The sequence below is a fragment of the Mustelus asterias genome, chromosome 7 (assembly GCF_964213995.1).
Source record: "Mustelus asterias chromosome 7, sMusAst1.hap1.1, whole genome shotgun sequence".
Taxonomy (NCBI): domain Eukaryota; kingdom Metazoa; phylum Chordata; class Chondrichthyes; order Carcharhiniformes; family Triakidae; genus Mustelus; species Mustelus asterias.
The window spans coordinates 21,273,421-21,298,543 of NC_135807.1; the positions used below are offsets into that span (position 1 = coordinate 21,273,421).

The 25,123-nt window shown below is 44.3% G+C and overlaps 1 protein-coding gene across 1 annotated transcript in view; it reads right to left on the minus strand.

Moving 5' to 3' along the window:
• Positions 1-788: 788 nt before the first annotated feature.
• The window catches only part of gpr20 (G protein-coupled receptor 20), a 63,747-nt gene continuing 39,412 nt past the window's right edge, over positions 789-25,123 (minus strand). The window contains exon 2 of the mRNA XM_078215737.1: positions 789-7,862. Coding sequence (XP_078071863.1) covers positions 6,785-7,843 — 1,059 coding nt within the window. The 5' untranslated portion in view covers positions 7,844-7,862 and the 3' untranslated portion in view covers positions 789-6,784. The remainder of the gene's footprint in view (positions 7,863-25,123) is intronic.

The following is a 25,123-nucleotide window of genomic DNA, read 5'->3' on the forward strand; positions in this document are numbered from 1 at the left end:
CCTCCTGGGAGAGGTATAAAAGTCCCTGCTCTGGCTGGGACCCCTCAGTCTGGGATCGTGTATATAATTATTGGCTGTTTCATTACAGTAAATAAAAGCCTTTATTTCCCGAGCATCTAGCCTCGTGTTTGATAACGCGCATCAACACTATATACATAGGTTCAATAATTATAATTCAAGTCTTCAAGGACATTTTCTGTTTCTGGTAGAGTGGCATAACTCTATAGTTTGAGATTCTTCCAGAGGATCAACTTTAACAGGAACTTTAATGATGGGTATCACCTTTGGCATCGGCAATTCATTACTACTTGCTTCAACGGAGAGTTATGTCTATAACAGGTCGATCAGGTACTTCGGTGTTTATGGGTTTGAAAGCATTTCTTGATGGCAACATTGATGGCTAGACCATCTCTCTCTACTCCTCAAGTATCTCACGTTTTTACAAACAATCCATCTCTCCATGTCTACTTGGTACGAGAGTCTCAGGGACAATAATTTCTGGGATCCAACTTGATCCACTAACAAGGTTTTTCCCAAACAGGTGCCAGAGTGTGGCGACTAGGGAATTTTCACAGTAACTTTGCAGTAACGTTGCAGTGCTGATGTAAGCCTACTTGTGACTAATAAATAAACTTTAATGGCCAGTGCCTGAGCTGCTTAGTCAATCCGAATGTTAACCTGACTCAGTGGCCACAGATGACTGTTGTCTTGCATTGGTGCATGTACCATCCAACTTCCCATTAGATACTTTTAGATCAAATTTCAAAACTCTTAAAGGAAATGCTAACATAAATATAACTTTATTAATTCAACCGTAAATTAGCAATAGCATAGCTTTTCGATATATACATGACATGTTTTACATCAATGGTCATTTCCTGTTGTGGGATTTGATGAAGAACCAGTGAAGTATGTACGGAATTCTACTGACAATAGTTCAGGAGCATTTGGTGGGTGATTCAGCAACTTATGTTTTAACAATGCATGTTCGTTAATACATCTAAAGGAGAAAATTGATTGTATTTTCCATGTCGATTGAAGGAGGAATGTTGGCAAAGGCATTGCATTAATAGAACTTGCTGTTCTTTTTCAACTACAACCAATGCCGTGGGATCTTTGAAATCACCTGCAAGGCAGGGACAAGGTGTGGATTTATATTTCACAAAAGTTCAGCTTCCAAGTTGTGAGACTATGACCTTTAGACTTGGAGACATTACCAAGCTGAAGACTTTTAACCATAGAATCCTACAGTGCAGAAGGAAGCCACCCGGCCCATCGAGTCTGCACCGACCACAATCCCACCCAGGCCCCACATCCCCACAACCCCACACATTTACCCTAGCTAGTCCCCTGACACTAAGGGGCAATTTAGCATGGCCAATCCACCTAAGCTGCACATCTTTGGACTGTGGGAGGAAACCGGAGCACCCAGAAGAAACCCATGCAGACACGGAGAGAATGTGCAAACTCCACACAGGCAGTGACCCAAGCCGGGAATGAAATCCGGGTCCCTGGCGCTGTGAGGCAGCAGTGCTAACCACTGTGCCATCGTGCCATCCTTAATGCTACTTGTGAAAGATTCATTTAATTTAAGTCGAATTTGCCATATGCACACTGATTTTTTTTTATCATTCCCTTATCTGCAATGCATCATATCATAGAATTTGGGGGAATATAGAAAATGAAACATTGACATGTGTCGGTACAAACGATTAGGGGTCAAAAGTGAATAGTACTTAAACTTTAGGTCCATTGGTCCCAAGCAATATCACTTGAATGCCACGTGGGACAACAGTCACTGAAGAGGGTCAATGCTGCTTGGTTTGCAGTGGATGTTGAATACATAAACCATTGAGCACATATAGTAGTCCACATTCTAACCCAACTTGGAAAGTGCCGCAGCATGAATAATCAATGTATTACAGACTTAAACATTTCACATAGGTACAATTATTTTGAAAGTTTGGACATCTTGCTGACAAATCAAAAATTAATCATTGCTTTTCTACAAGTATGTTTCCTGTGATTTCAGGACTAATGGCTCACACATGAATTTCACAGACTATGTACAGAAGTCAATAAATGTAACCCTTATGAGATTAAGATTATTAAACATTGTTATATCTATTTAAAATATAAAATCACTACCAAAATATATTCTACCACAAACTTGCTCCATGTAGTTGTTAGCATGGAGAATATTTTAACCATAATACTCAATGCATTTATATTGTTCTGATGAAGGATCCACGTCTAAAACCTTAATCTGCTTTCTCTTCTTAGACACCAACCGATCTTTGTAGAGTTTGTTGTTTTTATTTCAGGTTTGTAGCATTTTCAATGGGAATTGCTTCTTTAACATGTTTGAATCATTTATGCTATAGTATTTGAATGGAGTGCTTGACATTCTCAGTAGATGAGTGTCGTGATAGTGAAAGCAGGATGGCATTCACTTCCTCAGCATTTAATTTTAACTTTAGATGCCACAAGCTACCCGGAACATGCACATCTCATTTAGTTGCCCTGCGAGATCAGTGATTGCGAAACTGTTTATTTAACTTCCCATACCTCACGCTGCAGGAATCCAGTAATGGAGGGAGGGAGTCAGACTGGCAAAAATGTTGGAACATTAACAATTAGAGGGCTGGAGAGCTAAAGGAAACTCATAAGAACATAGGAAATTGGAGCAGGAGTAGGCCATCTAGCCCCTCAAGCCTGCTCCGCCATTCAATAAGATCATGGCTGATCTGATAGCGGGTTCAGTCCCACTTACCCGCCCGCTCCCCATAACCCTTAATTCCCTTATTGGCTAAAAACCTATCTATCTGTGACTTAAACACATTTAACGAGGTAGCCTCTACTGCTTCATTGGGCAGAGAATTCCAAAGATTCACTACCCTCTGGGAGAAGAAGTTCCTCCTCAACTCTATTCTAAATTGACTCCCCCGTATTTTGAGGCTATGCCCCCTTGTTCTTGTTTCCATTGTAAGTGGAAATAACCTCGCTGCTTCTACCCTGTCTAGCCCCTTCATTATCTTATATGTCTCTATAAGATCTCCCCTCAACCTTCTAAACTCCAATGAACACAGGCCCAGTCTACTCAATCTCTCCTCATAAGCTAACCCCCTCATCTCCGGAATCAACCTGGTGAACCTTCTCTGTACCCCCTCCAAAGCTAATATCTCTCTATCCACATTTAACCTAAAGTCCAGATTTGAAAGATTGTTAGAGTTGTGTTGAAGATAACGTCCCAACTCTTGATGCCCATGAGTAAATTCATTTAATATATCCTGCATCAGATAACACTGAGACAGTGAAGTCATCTGTGGAGACCAAAGGCTAATGTTGTTTTGTCCCAAGATAAATGAAATTTTATCTGTTCGTTGCTGATGGTATCTGATGGCGAAACATCAATAGTCCAGTGAGCTGTATTTTTATTATATTAATTGGCTATCCAATTTGGAAACTTGAATATGAAGCAAGGTCTAAGGTTGTTTTGTCAGCTTTTAGATGCACCATTGAATGCATCACTGAATAACAAACAAGTGCCCAGAATGGCAGGAGTGGGATGTGGATAAAACTAACATCTTGAATTACTTGCCTCCCACATTGGAAATAGTTACCCATGTACTTGCAGTTCAAATGGGCTAATCAGGAGAAGTAGGAGAAGAAAAGGGCAATATAAATACTTTCACCTGATGCAATCCGCAGCATTGCCAATGTAACAGAACTGGTGTTGGTAACTAAAATATATAATGGGTAGCTAACTTTTATTTCAGCCATTTGCCTGGTTTGACACTTGACTAATCTTTCTGCACATTATTGTTGCATCTGAGAGTGTGGGTCCACTGGTCATGGATTTACAAGTAAATTACAATCCTATTTAACGAGTTTTGGGAAATAAAGTGGACAGCGTCAAAGCACCAATGACCATGCTGTTGTGGTACAAATGGAAAACTAAAAACTCTGCATATCACTGATTTAAATGACTTCATCTTGTTCCCACCTTATATTTCCTCAATTTCATGCAAGACCCATGACTACATCAGCACAAAGTGATTTCACTGCTCGGTGACATAATTGTCTCTTATTGGAGTACAGCTGTATACCAGTGCATATTAAATATGAAAAGCATAATTTTTCATAAACCATCTACACTTCCTGCTGCCTCGGAAAAGGGAAAAGCAGCCAACATAATCAAGGATCCCACTCACCCTGGACATACTCTCTTCCACCTTCCTCTGTTGGAAAAAGAATACAAAGGTCTGGGAATACGTACTAACCGACCTAAGAACAGCTTCTGCCCTGCTGCCATCAGACTTTTGAATGGACCTACCTTATACTAAGCTGATCTTTCTCTACATCCTATCTGTGACTGCAACACCATATTCTGCACCCTCTCCTTTCCTTCTCCCCTAGGTGCTCTATGAATGGTATGCTTTGTCTGTATAGTGCGCAAGAAACAATACTTTTCACTGTATCCCAATACATGTGGCAATAATAAAGCAAATTTTTAAAAAATCCTCCTTTGGCTCCAGTGCAAGTAATGTGCTCTGAGTGACACAAAAAGAAATCTTCTTTCAAAAAATACCATTAGCCCAGAATTTTGTTTAACGGGTCAAAGTATATCGAACAACAAAGTAAAAAAAAAGTAAATTTAAAGTGTAAGAGGAACAGGAGATAATGGGTAGGTTTTTTTTTGTACAGGTTTCACCCAGTCTAAGCCATACCTGATGACAAATGACTCACAATATGCATTCCAATTTGTGCCCCATGGAGTTACGGGAGTGAATACAGGGGCCGTCCCAGAGGTGGCAACCAGAATGGGGAGGCAATATGTCCTCCTTGGGGCTGTTGACATCAAAGGTGGAGGTGAGGGGGTGATTAAGCAGATCAACAGTTGTCAAAGCTAAGTTCAAAACTTATTAGGATTTTATTTTTCCTGAGACCATGCTTGAGGCTATTTTCTGGATCCTTCGGTGCCTATGTAACCCAATCAAACACAGCGGTACTATTTGGTCGGCATCAATGTTTTCTTTCACAAATAGGGCAGAATTTTTAAAGTTGTAATAACTGTGGCATTAAATGTGAATCAAAATGATGGGCAGGGAAGGAACAACTGGCCCACACTCACGATGGATGGACGAAGCATCATGACCGTACACTTCCTAACCCCAGTGGCTATGTGAGATCCTGGGAAAAGCAAAAAAGAAAACAGGAAAAGAAACCCAGGCACATAGAGAGAATTAAATCTGGAAGATTCTCCTCCAAACCCTTCAACTGTTTGAAACCAGTCCAGGAAACAGACTACATTGTCCATTAACCGCAAAATCACCTTTTATGATATATGATCACTGTCCCAGCCAAGAACTGGGCCTGAGCCCTTTTTGAAGACATGCAGAGACTCCTCATTAACCAGCAAACCTCACTCCTGCAAGAAAAACTGCCTGGCGTCAAACCTATTCCTACTCTTGTGTGGTTCAAAAGAAATGATCTCTTGTTCTTCCCAGCTTGTCAAACTGAAATTATCTCTAAAATAAAAGCAAGATGCTATGGCTGCTGGAGATCTGAAATAAATGCAGAAAGTGCTGGAAAAACAATAAAGTGCTGGAGTTCCGAAGAAGAGTCATTTCGGACTCAAAACGTTAATGAAGCGTTTTGGGAAGACAGTGTGAAATGGTAACGTCACATGTGATTCAGAGGCCCAGGCTACTGCTCTGGCCATGTCGCTTCAAGTGCCACCACGACGGATGGTGGCAAATAATCTTAATTAATAAACCAGTAATATAAATCCTCCATCGATTGTTGTAAAAACACAACTTGTTCGCTAATGCCCTTTAGGGAAGGAAATCTGCCATCCTTACCTGATCTGGCCTACAATTGACTCCAGACCCACAGCAATGTGGTTGGCTCTTAACTGTACTCTGAAATGTAAGCCATTCAGTTCATGGGGAATTAGAGATGGGCAACAAATGCTGGCCTTGCCAGCGATGTCCACATCTCGTGAAAGAATAAAGAGAAAAAAATCTGTTTCTCTCCCCACAGATGCTGTCAGACCTCTTGAGTTTTTCTAGCACTTTCTACTTTTATTTTATTCTGAAACTATCTATTGATAGGTTCAGACTCTGACCCTTTAATTATTTTATATGGCCATTACTCTGAGCCAGAAACAGGGAGGTACTGGGAAAATGGAGGTCTGAATGCTAATCACGTCATCCCATCTACCCAAGGATAACATCCCATGGCCATTTTATATCTACATGACTTTGTAACATTTTATGCACACATTTGAAGTTAATAAATTAGAGAATGTTTCGCAAAATATATTCAACATTTTCCAGGCAAGTCATACATACACACATTCACTGAGGTGAAATTGTAAGAATGGAAAGGTAGAGCAGACAGCCCTATAAACACTGAAAACCACATTTTTGTTATTGCGAGTAGAACAAAGATTTTCCACTGTACTTGGTTGAGGGCCAAGGGTTCCTGTCCCATATTATAAACCAATGAGCCAAACATTAAGACTTTGTTTCTCTTTCCTTTGTCTGCCAGCACCATATTGTTTTACAACTAATGGAACATAACCCAAATAAAGAAAGCCAGACCTGCCATTCTTTTCTCATGAAGGATACCTTGAGTAAATTTCACCTTAACTCTACAAAATAATGTATGATGAACATCAAGGCACAAAGTGTAACACAAAGCAAAGTCACGACAAAATCTTGAGACATGAAAGGCCTCTCATCTTTATAGTTGAGTTGCAAGATGTTGCATGATCTGTTCATTGTTCACTGTCCAGTGCAGGACCATTCATCACCATAGCTGAAACTACCGTCTTTGCTGTGGACACCTTGGAGCTCTTCTGTGCACTGATGACCTCTCCGCTGTTCTGTTCAGGCTCATACTTGACGAAGATGTTCCTCATAGTGGACTGGAAGTTGTTGGTGACAAAGCAGTAGACAATAGGGTCCAAGCAGCTGTTGAGGCTACTCAGGGTCACTGTGACATGGTAGACAATGAGGCTGATGTGATGGGGCAGCTTAGGGTTTGCGTAGACCACAACCTGACGGACATGAAAAGGCGTGAAACAGATCATGAAGATAACCAGTACAGTGACCAGAAGCTGGACAGCTCTCATGCGCCTCTCCCTACTCTGCTGCATGAGGTTTGGCTTGGCCAGGGCACACATGATCCTAATTGTGAAGACCGTGATGATCACTAAAGGCAGAAAGTATTCAAACACCGTCAGAGCAAAGAGCTTGGACAGGCAACAAGAGGCGTACTTAATTGCAGTGGTGAGGATGGAGTAGGTGACGATAATGGCAAAGAGCCAGATGAAAACGCAAATCCCTTTGGCGTAATGGGGGTTCCTCCACTTGCGTGAGGCTTCCGCTTGGACTATAGCCAGATACCTGTCCACACAGATGCAGGTTAGGAACAGAATGCTGCAGTACATATTCACAAAATAGCTGAAAATGTGCACAAAGGAACAGGTCAGGCATTCACCACCGCTGTAATACATTATTATCCTGGTTGGCAAGGAGAATCCCACCATCAAATCGGTGATTACTAGGTTTATGGTGTAGATGACAGACGTTGTTTTAGTCTTGGTACGAAAACAGAATACGTACAATGCAACACCGTTGAGTACAATGCCAACTACGAATATGATAACATTAATGATCATTAAGGCAAGCCACAGACTGTAGTAATCGTTGTATAGCGCTTCATCGAGATGCGCTAGTTTGTGTAGGTAGGGTTCCTTGTGGTTGTGAGTTGCGTTGCTGGGGCTGGTCGTGGTCACATTCGCAAGATTTGGTTCCACTGTTGCATTCTGCATGGCTGCTCTTTTGGGTGATCTGCAACAAGACAAGAACTATTTTAGTTCATATGGAAAAGACCACTGGGAGCAGGAAGGCATTGCCAACCACTAGTAACCAGCACTAAATGAGGGTCATTTTGACCATCGCCACCCAAGCAGATCATCCATTGACTGTAGAATTACATAGAACAGTACAGCACAGAACAGGCCCTTCGGCCCACGATGTTGTGCCGAGCTTTATCTGAAACCAAGATCAAGCTATCCCACTCCCTATCATCCTGGTGTGCTCCATGTGCCTGTCCAATAACCGCTTAAATGTTTCTAAAGTGTCTGACTCCACTATCACTGCAGGCAGTCCATTCCACACCCCAACCACTCTCTGCGTAAAGAACCTACCTCTGATATCCGTCCTGTATCTCCCACCACGAACCCTATAGTTATGCCCCCTTGTAATAGCTCCATCCACCCGAGGAAATAGTCTTTGAACGTTCACTCTATCTATCCCCTTCATCATTTTATACACCTCTATTAAGTCTCCCCTCAGCCTCCTCCGCTCCAGAGAGAATAGCCCTAGCTCCCTCAACCTTTCCTCATATGACCTACCCTCCAAACCAGGCAGCATCCTGGTAAATCTCCTCTGCACTCCTTCCAGCGCTTCCACATCCTTCCTATAGTGAGGTGACCAGAACTGCACACAATATTCCAAATGTGGTCTCACCAAGGTCCTGTACAGTTGCAGCATAACCCCACAGCTCTTAAACTCCAACCCCCTGTTAATAAAAGCTAACACACTACAGGCCTTCTTCACAGCTCTATCCACTTGAGTGGCAACCTTTAGAGATCTGTGGATATGGACCCCAAGATCTCTCTGTTCCTCCACAGTCTTCAGAACCCTACCTTTGACCCTGTAATCCACATTTAAATTAGTCCTACCAAAATGAATCACCTCACATTTATCAGGGTTAAACTCCATTTGCCATTTTTCAGCCCAGCTTTGCATCCTATCTATGTCTCTTTGCAGCCTACAACAGCCCTCCACCTCATCCACTACTCCACCAATCTTGGTGTCATCAGCAAATTTACTGATCCACCCTTCAGCCCCCTCCTCTAAGTCATTAATAAAAATCACAAAGAGCAGAGGACCAAGCACTGATCCCTGCGGCACACCGCTAGCAACCTGCCTCCAATCCGAAAATTTTCCATCGACCACCACCCTCTGTCTTCAGTCAGACAGCCAGTTGCCTATCCAATCGGCCAACTTTCCCTCTATCCCACACCTCCTCACTTTCATCATAAGCCGACCATGGGGGACCTTATCAAACGCCTTACTAAAATCCATGTATATGACATCAACTGCCCTACCTTCATCAACACACTTAGTTACCTCCTCAAAAAATTCTATCAAATTTGTGAGGCACGACTTGCCCTTCACGAATCCGTGCTGACTATCTCGGATTAATCCGCATCTTTCTAAATGGTCGTAAATCCCATCCCTAAGGACCCTTTCCATCAATTTACCAACCACCGAAGTAAGACTAACCGGTCTATAATTACCAGGGTCATTTCTATTCCCTTTCTTAAACAGAGGAACAACATTCGCCATTCTCCAGTCCTCTGGCACCATCCCCGTGGACAGCGAGGACCCAAAGATCAACGCCAAAGGCTCTGCAATCTCATCCCTTGCCTCCCAAAGAATCCTAGGATACATTTCATCAGGCCCAGGGGACTTATCGACCTTCTGTTTATTCAAAACTGCCAAGACATCCTCCCTCCGAACATCTATTTCCTCCAGCCTATTAGCCTGTAACAGCTTCTCTTCCTCAAAAACATGGCCCCTCTCCTTGGTGAACACTGAAGAAAAGTATTCATTCATCACCTCGCCTATCTCTACTGACTCCATACACAAGTTCCCACTACTGTCCTTGACCGGCCCTAACCTCACCCTGGTCATTCTTTTATTCCTCACATAAGAGTAAAAAGCCTTGGGGTTTTCCTTGATCCGACCCGCCAAGGACTTCTCATGTCCCCTCCTAGCTCTCCTAAGCCCCTTTTTCAGCTCATTCCTTGCTAACTTGTAACCCTCAATCGAGCCATCTGAACCTTGTTTCCTCATCCCTACATAAGCTTCCCTCTTCCTTTTCACAAGACATTCCACCTCTTTTGTGAACCATGGTTCCCCCACTCGGCCATTTCCTCCCTGCCTGACAGGAACATACCTATCAAGGACATCCAGTATTTGTTCCTTGAAAAAATTCCACTTTTCATTAGTTCCTTTCTCTGACAGTTTCTGTTCCCAACTTATGCCCCCTAATTCTTGCCTAATCGCATCATAATTACCCCTCCCCCAATTGTAAACCTTGCCCTGCCGTACGGCCCTATCCCTCTCCATTGCAATAACAAAAGACACCGAATTGTGGTCACTATCTCCAAATTGCTCTCCCACAACCAAATCTAACACTTGGCCCGGTTCATTTCCCAGTACCAAATCCAATGTGGCCTCACCTCTAGTCGGCCCATCCACATATTGTGTCAGGAAACCCTCCCGCACACACTGCACAAAAACTGCCCCATCCAAACTATTTGACCTACAAAGGTTCCAATCAATATTTGGAAAGTTAAAGTCCCCCATGACAACTACCCTGTGACCCCCACACATATCCATAATCTGCTTAGCAATTTCTTCCTCCACATCTCTATTACTATTTGGGGGCCTATAGTAAACTCCTAGCAACGTGACCGCTCCTTTCCTATTTCTAACTTCAGCCCATATTACCTCAGTGTGCAGATCCCCCACGAAGTGCCTTTCCGCAGCCGTTAAACTATCCTTGATTAACAATGCCACTCCTCCACCTCTTTTACCAGCTTCCCTACACTTAGTGAAACATCTATACCCCGGAACGTCCAACAACCATTCCTGTCCTTGTTCTACCCACGTCTCCGTAATGGCCACAACATCGTAGTCCCAAGTACCAATCCACGCCCCAAGTTCATCTACCTTGTTCCGGATGCTCCTTGCATTGAAGTAGACACACTTCAACCCACCTTCCTGTCTACCAGTACCCACCCTTGACCCTGATACCTTCCCCAATACCTCACCACCCTCACTGACTTCTGGACTACAACTCCCTTTCCCACTCCCCTGACAAATTAGTTTAAACCCCCCTGAAGAGCCGTAACAAATTTCCCTCCGAGGATATTGGTGCCCCTCTGGTTCAGGTGCACCCCGTCCTGTTTGTACAGGTCCCACCTTCCCCAGAACGTGTTCCAATTATCCACGTATCTGAAACCCTCCCTCCTACACCATCCCTGCAACCACATATTTAACTGCACTCTCTCCCTGTTCCTCAACTCGCTATCACGTGGTACCGGCAACGTACCAGAGATGACCACATGTTTCGTCTTGGCTCTCAGCTTCCAGCCCAGCTCCAGAAATTCCTGCTTTAAATCCCCGTCCCTTCGCTTACCTATGTCATTGGTACCAATGTGTACCACGACTTGTGACTGTTTCCCCTCCCCCTTCAGAATCTGGAAAACACGGTCTGAGACATCACGGACCTTGGCATCCAGTAGGCAACATACCATCCGTGAGTCTCTTTTGCTGCCACAGAACCTCCTATCTATCCCTCTAACTAACGAGTCCCCAATAACTATCGCCCTCCCGCTCTCCCCCTTTCCCTCCCGAGCCACAGAGACGGACACAGTGCTGGAGATCCTCTCACTGCGGCTCACCACTGGTATGTCATCCCCCTCAACTATATCCAAAGCGGAATACTTGTTGCTAAGGGGAACGACCACCGGGGATCCCTGCACGGACTGCTTCCTCCCAGCCCCTCTCACCGTCACCCATCTGTTTTCAATCCTCGGAGTAACTGTATTCCTAAAGCTTGTGTCTATGGCCATCTCTGCGTCCCTGATGATCCTAAGTTCATCCAACTCCAGCTCCAGTTCCCTAATTAGCCTAGTTTTTATTCTAGTGAGTGAATTAGATTGGTTCTCCAATTGGGAGATGATCCACTCCGGTCATGTTACTATCCAGGTGACAAAGTTCACAATTTTTCTCAATGTCTCCTCAATGCATTTCCATTTGTCCATGTTAACAGTATCAAACCTTTTCATAAACTTAATAACATTTCAATCTAAGAATGGTAAATAAAAACCTGTAGAACCCTTTGAGTTAAAGTTTATTTATTAGTCACAAGTAGGCTTACATTAACACTGCAATTATATTACTGTGAAAATTCCCTTGTCACCACACTCCAGCACCTGTTCGGGTACACGGAGGGAGAATTTAGCATGGCCGATGCACTTAACCAGCCTTTTGTTTGGGCTGTGGGAAGAAACCGGAGCACCCAGAGGAAACCCATGCAGACACGGGGAGAACGTGCAGCCTCTGCACAGACAGTCACCCAAGCTGGGAACTGAACCCAGGTCCCTGGCGCTGTGAGGCAGCAGTGCTAACCATTGTGCCATGATGCTTTGATGGTGTGGAGTTCCATTTTCACACCCTCACTGGACCCTCGTTGATTGAATGTTTGCCACCTGGTATCAGATGGCATGTTTGGTGTCAGGTTCATTGGGAATTGCATTGAAACTGGTCAAATTTATTTTATATTGTGCAGCACCAGGCAGAGAATGTTTTAATTCCATAAATCAGTGCCAGATTCAAATCCTAGTCACCTTCATTGCCACAATTCTGTTTTTATTATTAAATCTGAAAAGCATAATTTCTCATAAACTTTCTCATACCCATGTAACTGTCTAAACGCTTTTTAAAAGACAAAATTGTGCCCACCTCTACTGCTATCTCTGGCAGCTTGTTCCAGACACTCATCACCCTCTGTGTGAAAAAATTGCCCTTCTGGACCCTTTTGTATCTCTTCCCTCTCACCTTAAACCTATGCCCTCTAGTTTTAGATTCCCCTGCCTTTGGGAAAGTTTGTTAACTATCGAGTTGATCTATGCCCCTCATTATTTTATAGACCTGTTCTGATAAAGGTTGTTCAGGAATACATGTTTCTGTTTTATGACCCACTTTTCCAGTCTCCTCAGTCTACAGTCACGGTACTTTCATTTCCTATTGGTTGATGCTTGTGACAATTGAAAAAAAGTTTGATCTCTCGAAGTTCATCCACGTGAATGATGTGAGAAAACTGGAGAAATGTAAGAAATGTAAGCAACCTTAAACGAAACAGCTGCAGAGATAGTAGACGCATCGATTATAATCTTCATCTTGGGGGAGGGAGGGCCGGAGCTCCCAGCTCTTAGAGGGGAGGACATCCTAAATCTGGAAAGGCCCAAGATGAAGAATTGTAATGTTTACAACTTCTCCCCAAACCCACCAGCCTAAAAATAGAGGCTCGGTAGGAAAAGGCCCTTAAGTGGCCATTAAGGCCATAAGATATAGGAGCAGAATTATGCCATTCAGCCCATTGAGTCTGCTCCGCCATTCAATCATGGCTGATATGATTCTCATCCCCATTCTCCTGCCTTCTCCCCGTAACCCTTGATCTCCTCATTGATCAAGAATCTTTCTATCTCTGTTTTAAAGACACTCACTGACCTGGCCTCCACAGCCCTCTGTGGCAATGAGTTCCACAGATTCACCACCCTCTAGCTGAAGAAATTCCTCCTCATCTCAGTTTTAAAGGAGCGTCCCTTCACTCTGAGGTTATGCCCTAAGGGGCCACTTAAGGGACTTAATAGGGGCACAGGCAGGCTATCTGCCTGAGGCCTTGCCCGCCCTACTGCGAAATTGCATCTGGGTTGGGGTGGGTGGGAGGGCAGGGGTGGGAGGGGATCCCATCTACACAACTTTACAAACCCCCACCTTAAAACCCGACAGAGGGGAGAGGAAAATTCTGGCCATGGGTGTAGGAAGCAACATATTAGCCCGGATAAAGGATTGGTTAGCTAACAGGAAGCAGAGAGTAGTGATAAATGTTTTTTTTTTGGGTTGGCAAACTAACTAGTGGAATGCCACAGGGATCAATGCTGGGGTCTCAACTATTTACCATCTATATCAATGATTTGGATGAAGAGATCAAATATGAAATTTGCCAATGACAGCAAGGTGGGTAGGGAAACAAGTTGTCAAGCAGAGGCAGAGAGTGCTTTTTTGTATTCATTTACAGGACGTGACCGTCATTGACCCTCGTGAAGGTGGTGGTGAGCTGCCTACTTGGACTGCTGTAGACCCAGTGGTGTAGGGAGGGAGTTCTAGGATTTTGACTCAGCGACAGTGAAGGAACGGCGATATTCTTCCAAGTCAGGATGGTGAGTGACTTGGAGGGGAACCTCCAGGTGATGGTGTTTTCCCATGTGTCTGCTGCCTTTACAAAGGGATATAGACAGGTTAAGAGAGTGGGTAAAGAATTGGCAGATTGAGTATAACGTGGGAAAATGTGAACATGTCCACTTTCGAAAAAAAGAAATAGAAAAGCAATGAACTATTTTAATGAAGAGAGATTGCAGAACTCGATGGTACAGGATTCGATGTGTCCTTGTACATGAATCACAAAAGGTAGAATGCAGCTACAGCAAATGATCAGGAAGGCAAACTGAATGCTGATGTTATGTGCAAGGGGAATGGGACATAAATGTAGCAAAGTCTAAGGTTCCTCATGGCAGGCTGATACAGAAGGTGAAGTCATATGGGATCCAAGGTGAGCTGGTAAGATGGATACAAAACTGGCTTGGTTCCACAAGGATCAGTGCTGGAGCCTCTGTTATTTGTAATATATATATAAATGATTTGGAGGAAAATGTAGGTAGTCTGATTAGTAAATTTGCAGATGATACAAAAATTGGGGGAGTAGAGGATGGTGAGGAGGATTGTCAGAGGATACAACAGGATATAAATCAGCTGGAGACCTTGGGCCGAAAGATGGCAGATGGAATTTAACCCGGACAAATGTGAGGTGATGTGATTTGGAAGGTCTACTGCAGAAGGAAAGTATACAGTAAATGGTAGAGCCATTAGAAATATTAGCATACAGAGGGATCTAGGCATGTAGTTCTACAGTGGCAACTCAGGTGGACAAGGTGGTCAAGAAAGCATATGGTAAGCTGGCCTTCATCAGTCGCGACATTGAGTATAGGAATTGGAAAATCATGTTGCAGCTGTATAAGACTTTGGTTAGGCTGCATTTGGAGTATTGTGTACAATTCTGGTTGCCACACTATTGGAAGGATGTTGATGCATTGGAAAGGGTGCAGAAGAAATTTACCAGGATGTTGCCTGGTTTGGAGGATAATGAAGAAAGGTTGAACAAATTTGGATTGTTTTCATTGGCGCATTGGAGGATGAGGTGTGGACCAGATAGAGGTTTACAAGACAGGCTTGGATAGAGTCGATAGTCAGAATCGTTTTCCCAGGGTCGAAGGATCAACTATTTGGGGGCATAGGTTGAGAGGAGAAAGTTTAAAAGAAATGGAAGGGGCAAGTTTTTCACACAGAGGGTGGTGAATGCCTGGAATGTGCTGCCGGAGGAGATTCTATAGCAACGTTCAAGAGGCACCTGGATAGATACATGAATAGGCAGGGAATAGAGGGATATGGACCACGTAGAGGCAAGAAAATATTAGATACAGAAGCATCTGTATTGGCACAGATGTTCCTGTGCTGTACTGTTCTTTGTTTTTTGTTCTTAGTACAGTGGGACTTTTCTCCAGTTAAAATAAAAATACAAAGACCTTCCAGCCCTCACCTTTCACTCCTCCTCACCCTCTAAACACTTCTCCTATGGTACCTATGGCCCTTCATGCCCCTCTTCCAAATTGTGGCACCTCTATGACCATTGACTCACTTTTCACTGTCTAGAACCAATGTGCTCTATTTTGACTCTATGTATTGTAAAAGAATGACAAAAGTAATTAATTCATAACTTCCTATTATGTTAAAAAATGTCATTTCAATGAAAAGCAATAAAAGTATAAATAATTTAGACCCCTTATTAGAAAAACACAAGCTCTTGAAACTACACAATGTTGTATAATAAACATTGAGAAATTGACATCAGAGGTCAGAGAGCCTGAGTTGTCAATCAAACAATGTTTGATTTCAATCAGTGGACTTGGCTGAGAGCCAGCCGTCCATTATTCTTGTTGAAACAGCTGCACCCCAGAGGAAGCATTTCTGAGTTGACAGCTCATGCTCTCTGATCCCTGCTGTCAATTTCACAATGCTTATTTACACAATTTCAAATGGTACCAAGTATTTGTGAAAAATTTAATAGGGTCTGGATGATTGACACTTCATTTGCCATCTAAGTGAAATGACTATTTTTTCAATATAGTAGAAAGTTATGAATGAATTACTTTTTTTAAAAAAGAAAGCTTTTACCAGGAATCAGCCTGCACCCTTTAAAAGCACCCCGGAAAATCAGACAGCTGGGAATGGGGTCTGGAGTGCTGAAATTGGTAACCTCCTGCCATTTTAAAAGGTCTCCTGTGACTTGGTGAAAATCGAGGCTGTGATGAGGGATGCAAATCTCAGATTGATTTATGGCATTGAACCGTTCGTCTTGTACAAACAGGTCACCCTCAATCACCCTGTTATAGTTAAGATTTGTACATTAATTAAATATCATTTTTTCCCTTACTTATCCTTTCTGTCTCTTTTGTCTCTTTCTTAATTCTATCTTTCTTTCCCGCTCTCTATTTTTCCTTTTGCACTTTGATTTGACATTAATGCACCTTCCTCCTCTGTCCTGCTTCTTTCACAATCCCTAAATCTCATTGGTCAAGGAGATGGACTGCTTGTCCCATCATTTCACTAAGGCTTTGCTTCTCAAACTGGGGTCCACAGAGATTTTCCATGGATATATGGTGGAAGTGTAGGGATGGACCTTATGGGCGGGTACTGTGGTTAACCACCCAGTGTGCCATGATCAGGGATGGTAGCCGCGGGCATGGGTGGTGGCCGGAGGTGGGCTTGATGAGAAGTCGGACTCAAGAGCAGAGTGCAGCTGCCACATGTGCCAGCTGCCCCACCTAGCAGGAGGGCATGAAGGGAAGGACTCTGCGAGTGGGACAATGGTGGGTGGCACTGTAGCACAGTGGTTAGCACTGCTTCTTCACAGTGCCAGGGACCAGGGTTCGACTCCTGGCTTGGGTCACTGTCTGTGTAGAGTTTTCATATTCTCCCCGTGTCTGTCTGGGTTTCCTCCGGGTGCTCCAGTTTCCTCCCAGATTCTGAAAGACGTGCTGGTTAGGTGCATTGACCCGAACAGGCGCCAGACTGTGGGCGACTAGGGGAATTTCGCAGTAACTTCACTGTAGTGTTAATGTAAGCCTTACTTGTGACTAATAAATAAACTTTAACTTTAACAATGATTGTCTGGTAGATCTCACAGTTCCCAAGACGATGCTAACGTATGCCAGGTGAATTCAGCCTTGCTCAACGAGTGGAAGATTTTTAAAAAATTTAAATAATACAGAACTGAACTCAAAGAATGGGTGCCAAATTACAGGTTTGCTCAGAGCATCATCTTTCCTAAGGCTGGCTATGTTAATGAGTATAATTGTGAAAGTAAATTCCTGTTTGCAGTGCCTGAAAACCATGTAGTAGTGAACTACAAAAGCTCACAGCACCATTTGGAACACATACAAATGTATACATACAACAGGCTGGAATTCCTTATAAATAGTGGGTGAGATTCTCCGGCCTCCCAGCCACATGTTTCCCGCTGGCGGGAGATGGCACTTTGTTTGCTAGCAGCAGGATTCTCTGGTCCCTCCGCTGTCAATGGGAATTCCCATTGAGGTCACCCCACACCGTCAGGAAACCCGCGGATGGGGCTGCACTATCGGTGGACCCAGAGAATCATAGAATCCGTACAGTGCAGAAGGAGGCCACTCAGCCCATTGAGTCTGCACCAACCACAATCCCACCCATGCCCTATTCCCACAACCCCACATATCTACTCTGCCAATCCCCCGACACCAGGGCCAATTTAGCTGGAATTTGCCCATTCTGGAATTTTCTGGCTGTTCATACCGATGGGCGGCACGGTGTCATAGTGGTTCACACTGCTGTCTCATAGCGCCAGAGACCCAGGTTCAAATCCAGCCTCGGGTCATTGTCTGGAATTTGCCCATTCTCTCTGCGTCTGCGTGGGTTTCCTTCGAATGCTCCAGTTTCCTCCCACAGTCCAAAGATGTGCGGGTTAGGTTGATTGGCCATGCTAAATTGACCCGAGTGTCGGGGGATTGGCACAGTAAATATGTGGGCTTGTGGGAATAGGGCCTGGGTGGGATTGTGGATGGTGCAGACTCAATGGGCCGAGTGGCCTCCTTCTGCACTATACGGATTCTATGATTCTCTGGGTCCACCAATAGTGCACCTCCATCCGCGGGTTTCCTGCCAGTATGGAGTGACCTCAATGGGAATTCCCATTGACAGCGGAGGGACCAGTGAATCCTGCTGCTAGCAAACAACGTGCCACCTCCCACCAGCGGGAAATATGTGGCTGGGAGGCCGGAGAATCTCACTCACTGTTTACAAGGAATGCTTTCATATTATGAATATTATGTACAGTATTATAATTAAGATGGTGGAGTCCATGATTACTAATCTACTTAAAAGGGGACCCATGAACCAAAATACGTGGAGAACTACTGCACTAAAGTCGCAGAATCCTTGTGACGATCCTCACACCATTATCAGGGCCTAGAAAGTTAAACCACAAATTATAATCATGCTGAAAGGCACAAATACAAGTCGAGTTAATGGTGCATGCCATGAGATGTACCACTCCTGCAAGATTTGGCGCACTGTATTCATATCCCTTGTGTTATACGTGTATAATAGATTTGTGGTTAGCCACTCGCTATGCGGGGTGATGCTCACAGGGGATGCTGGCTGGAAAATCTCAGGCCAGCAGTGTGTGACAATCTACCCTTGAATTTTAGCACATGGAACATCAAGGGTTGCAGGCAACAATGGTTTCTCCACCTGTACAGGGGAGGCGATGGCCTAGTGTATTATCGCTAGGCTATTAATCTAGAAAATCAGCTAATATTCTGGGGACCCCGGTTCGAATCCTGCCATGAGCAGATGGTGGAATTTGAATTCAGTAAAAAAAAAATCTGGATAACCATGGAACCATTGTTGATGGTCGCAAAAACCCATCTGGTTCATTAATGTCCTTTAGAGAAGGAAATCTGCTGACCTTACCTGGTCTGGCCTACATGTTTTTTTTATTTTATTAGTGTCACAAGTAGGCTTACATTCACACTGTAATGAAATTACTGTGAAAATCCCCTAGTCGCCACTGAGATAGCAGCCAAGGTAGAAGTTGGTGGCTACAACTAAGTCTCTGCTGTAAGGGTAAACCATGAAAAAGTCCTCCTCAGTATCATCGGTGAAGAACTGTCACTGTGCAATGTGCGATGGCTGGTGATTGTGCATCAAAATTCAAGAACAAGTCTGCACTTTCCAGAGGAAGTTGCGGTGGTTGCGGTGACAGAGACTTGGTTGAAAGAGGGACAGGACTGGCAGCTGAATATTCCAGGGTACAAGTGTTTTAGGCGAGACAGAGGAGGGGCCAAAAGAGGTGGGGGAGTAGCGGTATTGGTTGGAGAGCATATTACAGCGGTGCAGAGGGAGGACAATTCGGAGGAGTCGTGTAGCGAGTCACTCTGGGTGGAGCTTAGAAACAGGAAAGGCGCAGTCACTATGTTGGGGGTGTACTACAGGCCCCCCAACAGCCCAAGGGAAGTGGAAGAATGGATATGTCAGGAGATACTGGATAGGTGCAGGAAATATAGGGTTGTTGTAGTGGGAGACTTCAATTTCCCTGGTATAGACTGGAAATCGCTGAGGGCAGGGACTCTGGATGGTGAGGCATTTGTAAAATGTGTACAGGAGGGTTCGTTGGAACAATATGTAGACAGCCCGACTAGAGAGGGGGCTATACTGGACCTGGTGCTGGGGAATGAGCCCGGTCAGGTCTTCAAAGTTTTGGTTGGGGAACATGTGGCAAATAGTGACCACAATTCTGTTAGCTTTAGGATAGTGATGGAAAAGGATGAGTGGTGTCCCAAGGGTAAGGTGTTGGATTGGGGGAAGGCTAACTTTAGTGGGATCAGGCAGAAATTGGCAGCTCTTGATTGGGAGAGGCTGTTTGAGGGTAAATCCACATCTGGTATGTGGCAGTCTTTTAAGGAACGGTTGTTAGGGCTACAGGACAAGCATGTGCCTGTAAAAAAGAAGGATAGGAAGGGTAGGATTAGAGAACCGTGGATAACCAGGGAAATTGAGGGACTGGTCAAAAGGAAAAGAGAGGCGTATGTTAGGTCCAAGCAGCTAAAAACGGAGGGAGCTCTGGAGGAGTATAATGAAAGTAGGAAAATACTCAAACGGGGAATTAGAAGAGCAAAAAGGGGTCACGAAATGTTCTTGGCAGACAGGATTAAGGAGAATCCCAAGGCATTTTATTCATACGTTAGGAACAAAAGGGTTGTTAGGGAAAAAATCGGACCTCTCAGGGACAAAAGTGGGGACTTATGCTTGGAGCCCAAAGAGGTAGGGGAGATCCTAAATGAATACTTTGCGTCGGTATTCACTAAGGAGAGGGATGTGTTGACTGGGAGTGTCTCGGAGGGGAGTGTTGAACCGTTGGAGAAAATCTCTATTACAAAGGAGGAAGTGTTAGGTTTGTTAGAGAATATAAAGACTGACAAATCCCCAGGGCCTGATGGAATCTATCCAAGGCTGCTCAGGGAAACGAGAGGTGAAATCGTTGGGCCTCTGACGCAAATCTTTGTCTCGTCACTGGACACAGGTGAGGTCCCAGAGGATTGGAGGATAGCCAATGTGGTCCCGTTATTTAAGAAGGGTAGGAAGGATAACCCGGGTAATTATAGGTCGGTGAGCTTGACGTCCGTGGTGGGGAAGTTGTTGGAGAAGATTCTTAAAGATAGGATGTATGCGCATTTAGAAAGGAATAAACTCATTAACGATAGTCAACATGGTTTTGTGAGAGGGAGGTCATGCCTCACGAACCTGGTGGTGTTTTTTGAAGAAGTGACCAAAATGGTTGACGAAGGAAGGGCCGTGGATGTTGTCTATATGGACTTTAGTAAAGCGTTTGACAAAGTCCCTCATGGTAGGCTAGTGAAAAAGGTTGGATCCCATGGGATAAAGGGGGAGGTGGCTAGATGGGTGGAGAACTGGCTTGGTCATAGAAGACAGAGGGTGGTAGTGGAAGGGTCTTTTTCCGGCTGGAGGCCTGTGACTAGTGGTGTACCGCAAGGCTCTGTATTGGGACCTCTGCTGTTTGTGATTTATATAAATGATCTGGAAGAAGGAGTAACTGGGGTGATCAGTAAGTTTGCGGACGACACAAAACTGGCTGGACTTGCAGATAGTGAGGAACATTGTCAGAGGCTACAGAAGGATATAGATAGGCTGGAAATTTGGGCAAGGAAATGGCAGATGGAGTTCAATCCTGATAAATGCGAAGTGATGCATTTTGGTGGGAATAATGTAGGGAGGAGCTACACGATAAATGGAAGAACCATAAAGGGTGTAGATACGCAGAGGGACCTGGGTGTGCAAGTCCACAGATCTTTGAAGGTGACGTCACAGGTGGAGAAGGTGGTGAAGAAGGCATATGGCATGCTTGCCTTTATAGGACGGGGCATAGAGTATAAAAGTTGGGGTCTGATGTTGCAGATGTATAGAACGTTGGTTCGGCCGCATTTGGAATACTGCGTCCAGTTCTGGTCACCACACTACCAGAAGGACGTGGAGGCTTTGGAGAGAGTACAGAGGAGGTTTACCAGGATGTTGCCTGGTATGGAGGGGCTTGGTTATGAGGAGAGATTGGGGAAACTGGGGTTGTTCTCCTTGGAAAGACGGAGGATGAGGGGAGACTTAATAGAGGTGTATAAAATTATGAAAGGCATAGATAGGGTGAACGGTGGGAAGCTTTTCCCCGGGTCGGTGGTGACGTTCACGAGGGGTCATAGGTTCAAGGTGAAGGGGGGGAGGTTTAACACAGATATCAGAAGGACATATTTTACACAGAGGGTCGTGGGGGCCTGGAATGTGTTGCCGGGCAAGGTGGTGGAGGCGGACACACTGGGAACGTTTAAGACTTATCTAGACAGCTATATGAACGGAGTGGGAATGGAGGGATACAAAAGAGTGGTCTAGTTTGGACCAGGGAGCGGCGCGGGCTAATTGCTCCTGGTTTCTCATTTCAAGGCTTCATTCTATGATCATCTTGCTGGTGCCAGTACAGAGTGAGACTGCGGATAGTTGGGAACCTGTCTCGGGGGCAGGGAATTCATATGGTGTTCGTGGAAGTGGAAATGACTAGGGTTGGGAAGCATTTTCCGATCGGGGCCATTGTGATCTCCTGGACTCGTTTCGATCGCCTCAGGGGGTCGGAGAGGAATTTCCCAGATTTTTTTCCCCATATTGGCCCTGGGGTTTTTCACTCTGGGTTTTCGCCTCTCCCTGGAGATCACATGGTCTGGAATGGGGGGGTGGGGGTAAGTTAATAGGTTGTAATGAACAAAGCATCGTAGCTGTGAGGGACAGCTCGGTGGATAGGATATTGGTATGTAGATAGGCTGGAAAATTGGGCGGGGATCCTGGATTCAGGATTCAATCCTGGACCGGGGAGCGGCGCGGGCTTGGGGGGCCGAAGGGCCTGTTCCTGTGCTGTATTGTTCTTTGTTCTTGAAGTGGAGTAGAAATTCATTGGCATTTGGTTTCAAGTCACAATGCATGAACCAGCACCATAGAGAGCATCCTTTCCGGATGTATCACAGCTTGGCATGGCTCCTGCTCTGTCCAAGACCTCAAGAAACTACAAAGGATCGTGAACAAAACCCAGTCCATCGCGCAAGCCAGCCTCGCATCCATTGACTCCATCTACACTTCCCGCTGCCTCGGAAAAGCAGCCAGCATAATCAAGGACCCCACATACCTTGGACATTCTCTCTTCCACCTCCTTCTGTTGGGGAAGAGATACAAAAGACCGAGGTCACGTAACAATCAACTCAAAAACAGCTTCTTCCCAGCTGCCATCAAACTTTTGAATGGAACTACCTCGCATTAAGTTGATCTTTCCCTACACCCTAGCTATGGCTGTAACACTACATTCTGCACTCTCTCCTCTATGAACGGTATGCTTTGTCTGTACAGCGCACAAGAAATAATACTTTTCACTGTATACTACTACATGTGACAATAATAAATCAAATCAAATCCAAATTGAATCTCATTTCGATAATGTTGAAAAGCTGCAAGCTGAGGCAGAACTAGATGAATTTTGGGCCTCCTGCTTTGTAGGCAGCGGCATCTAAGGCAAACCTCGCGAAGGGGCAGAAATGGCAATGGTGACGGCTGAGGAGTAAGGAGGAGCACCTCTGTTTCTCTATGCTTCATGGGAAGGGATCTTGGTGTAGTTGCTGCTTAAGCTGCAGCAATCTCTGAAGAATCTCAAAGTGGGTAGGCCTCCAACTTCACACAGCTGATGGAAAACAGCTGTAAGTTCCCTCACTTATATCTGTAAAGGACTGGACACTTGTTTTAAGCAGAGTATGAAGTAATGACTTGTACTCTGTGAATCAATGATCAAGGTTGTTTTAATATCAGATCTCACAGCAGGCTTTTATTTCTAACATCAAACAGACTACAACAGAACACATTGCAATAAACATTCTACCAAATAGAAAACAAGTGACAAAGGAATAAATTATATATTAAAAAAGAGAAAATTTAATGATCCTGACAGTTATCAATTTTTTGCAAATGATTTAAATCTCTTTGAAGATCCCTTTGATGTGCATCAGTTGATTACACCCTTTCCTCAGAGTCAGAGGCCAGGATTTTACCGCAGAAGGGTCGCAGAACGGAAATCTCCGAGCGAGATCGTAAAATCCCGCCCATAAGGTTCCAGGTTCGAATCCCATACCGGAGTCTGTGCAGTACTGAGAGAGTGCTGCACAGTTGGAGGTGCCGTCATTTGGATGACACACTAACCCCAGTGCTTGCTCATATGGATATAGAAGCGATAGTTTATTCCTGGTGTCCCGACCATTAGTTTATCATTCAATCAACAATAATAAAAACATGGATTAACTTGTCACTGCTTGGGGGAGCTCACTGAGTCCAAAATAGCTGCTGTGTTTCCTGCATTACAACAGAGACTTCACTTAGAATTATAGAATCCCTACAGTGCAGAAGGAGACCATTTGGCCCATGAAGTCTGTACCGAATACAATCCCATCTAGCCCTATCCCCTTAACCCCATCTATTTACCCTGCTATTCCCCCTAACACTAAGGAGCAATTTAGCATGGCCAATCAACCTAACCTGCACATCTTTGGCACTTTGAGACGTCCAGTGGTCATAAAAAGTGCTATATATGTGCAAGTCTTTATTTTCAGTTTGAAGTAGTTTTTTTGTGTAGTGTTGTTACTTGAAGATACAGTGAAGCTCAGATGGAATGACATTGATTTGTTGCACCATTTGCAAAACCAACCAGAAGTTAAAAAATGCAATTTGATTCCCAGTAAAATAGTTTTAAAATAAACATTTGAGATCATAACTCACTTTTGCTTGCCTTGAGCTTACGGTCCTGTCACATAAATTATAATGTTGCAGTGTGGCACTTTTGATTAGGAATGTTGTGAGTGCAAGCCTGACATATAATTTAGACTGTCAGAAGTGCTTATCTTCAGATGAGACCTACTCAAGTGTGACTTTTGGAGGTGAGAGTGTAGGGCATGGAAATGTCTGGTTTGGAGCCTTTAACGTTTTACTAGTCAGTGATACTAAATACTACTTCCTTAATGCTCATAGATCCCTGAAACGTAGATAAGGGGGTTCAGAAGGCATATGGGATTCATTAGCTTTTATTAGCTGAGGCATAAAGTACAGGAGCAGAGAAGTTATGATGGAGCTGTATAAAATGCTCGTTAGGCCACAGCTAGAGTACTGTGTGCAGTTCTGGATACCACATTATAGGAAGGAAGTGATCGCACTAGAGAGGGTGGAGAGGAGATTCACCAGGATGCTGCCTGCTGGAGCGTTTCAGCTATGAAGAGAAGCTGGATAAGCTGGGGTTGATTTCCTTGGAGCAGAGAAGGCTGATGGAGACTTGATCAAGGTGCACAAAATTATGAGGGGCATAAATAGGGTGGATAGGAAGGAACTCTTCCCCTTAATAGAGGGGTCAATAACCAGGGGACATAGATTTAAGTCAAGGGGCTGGAGATTTAGAGGGGATTTCAAGTAATATTAATCCCAGAAAGCAGGATCATTTTCTCAATAACCAA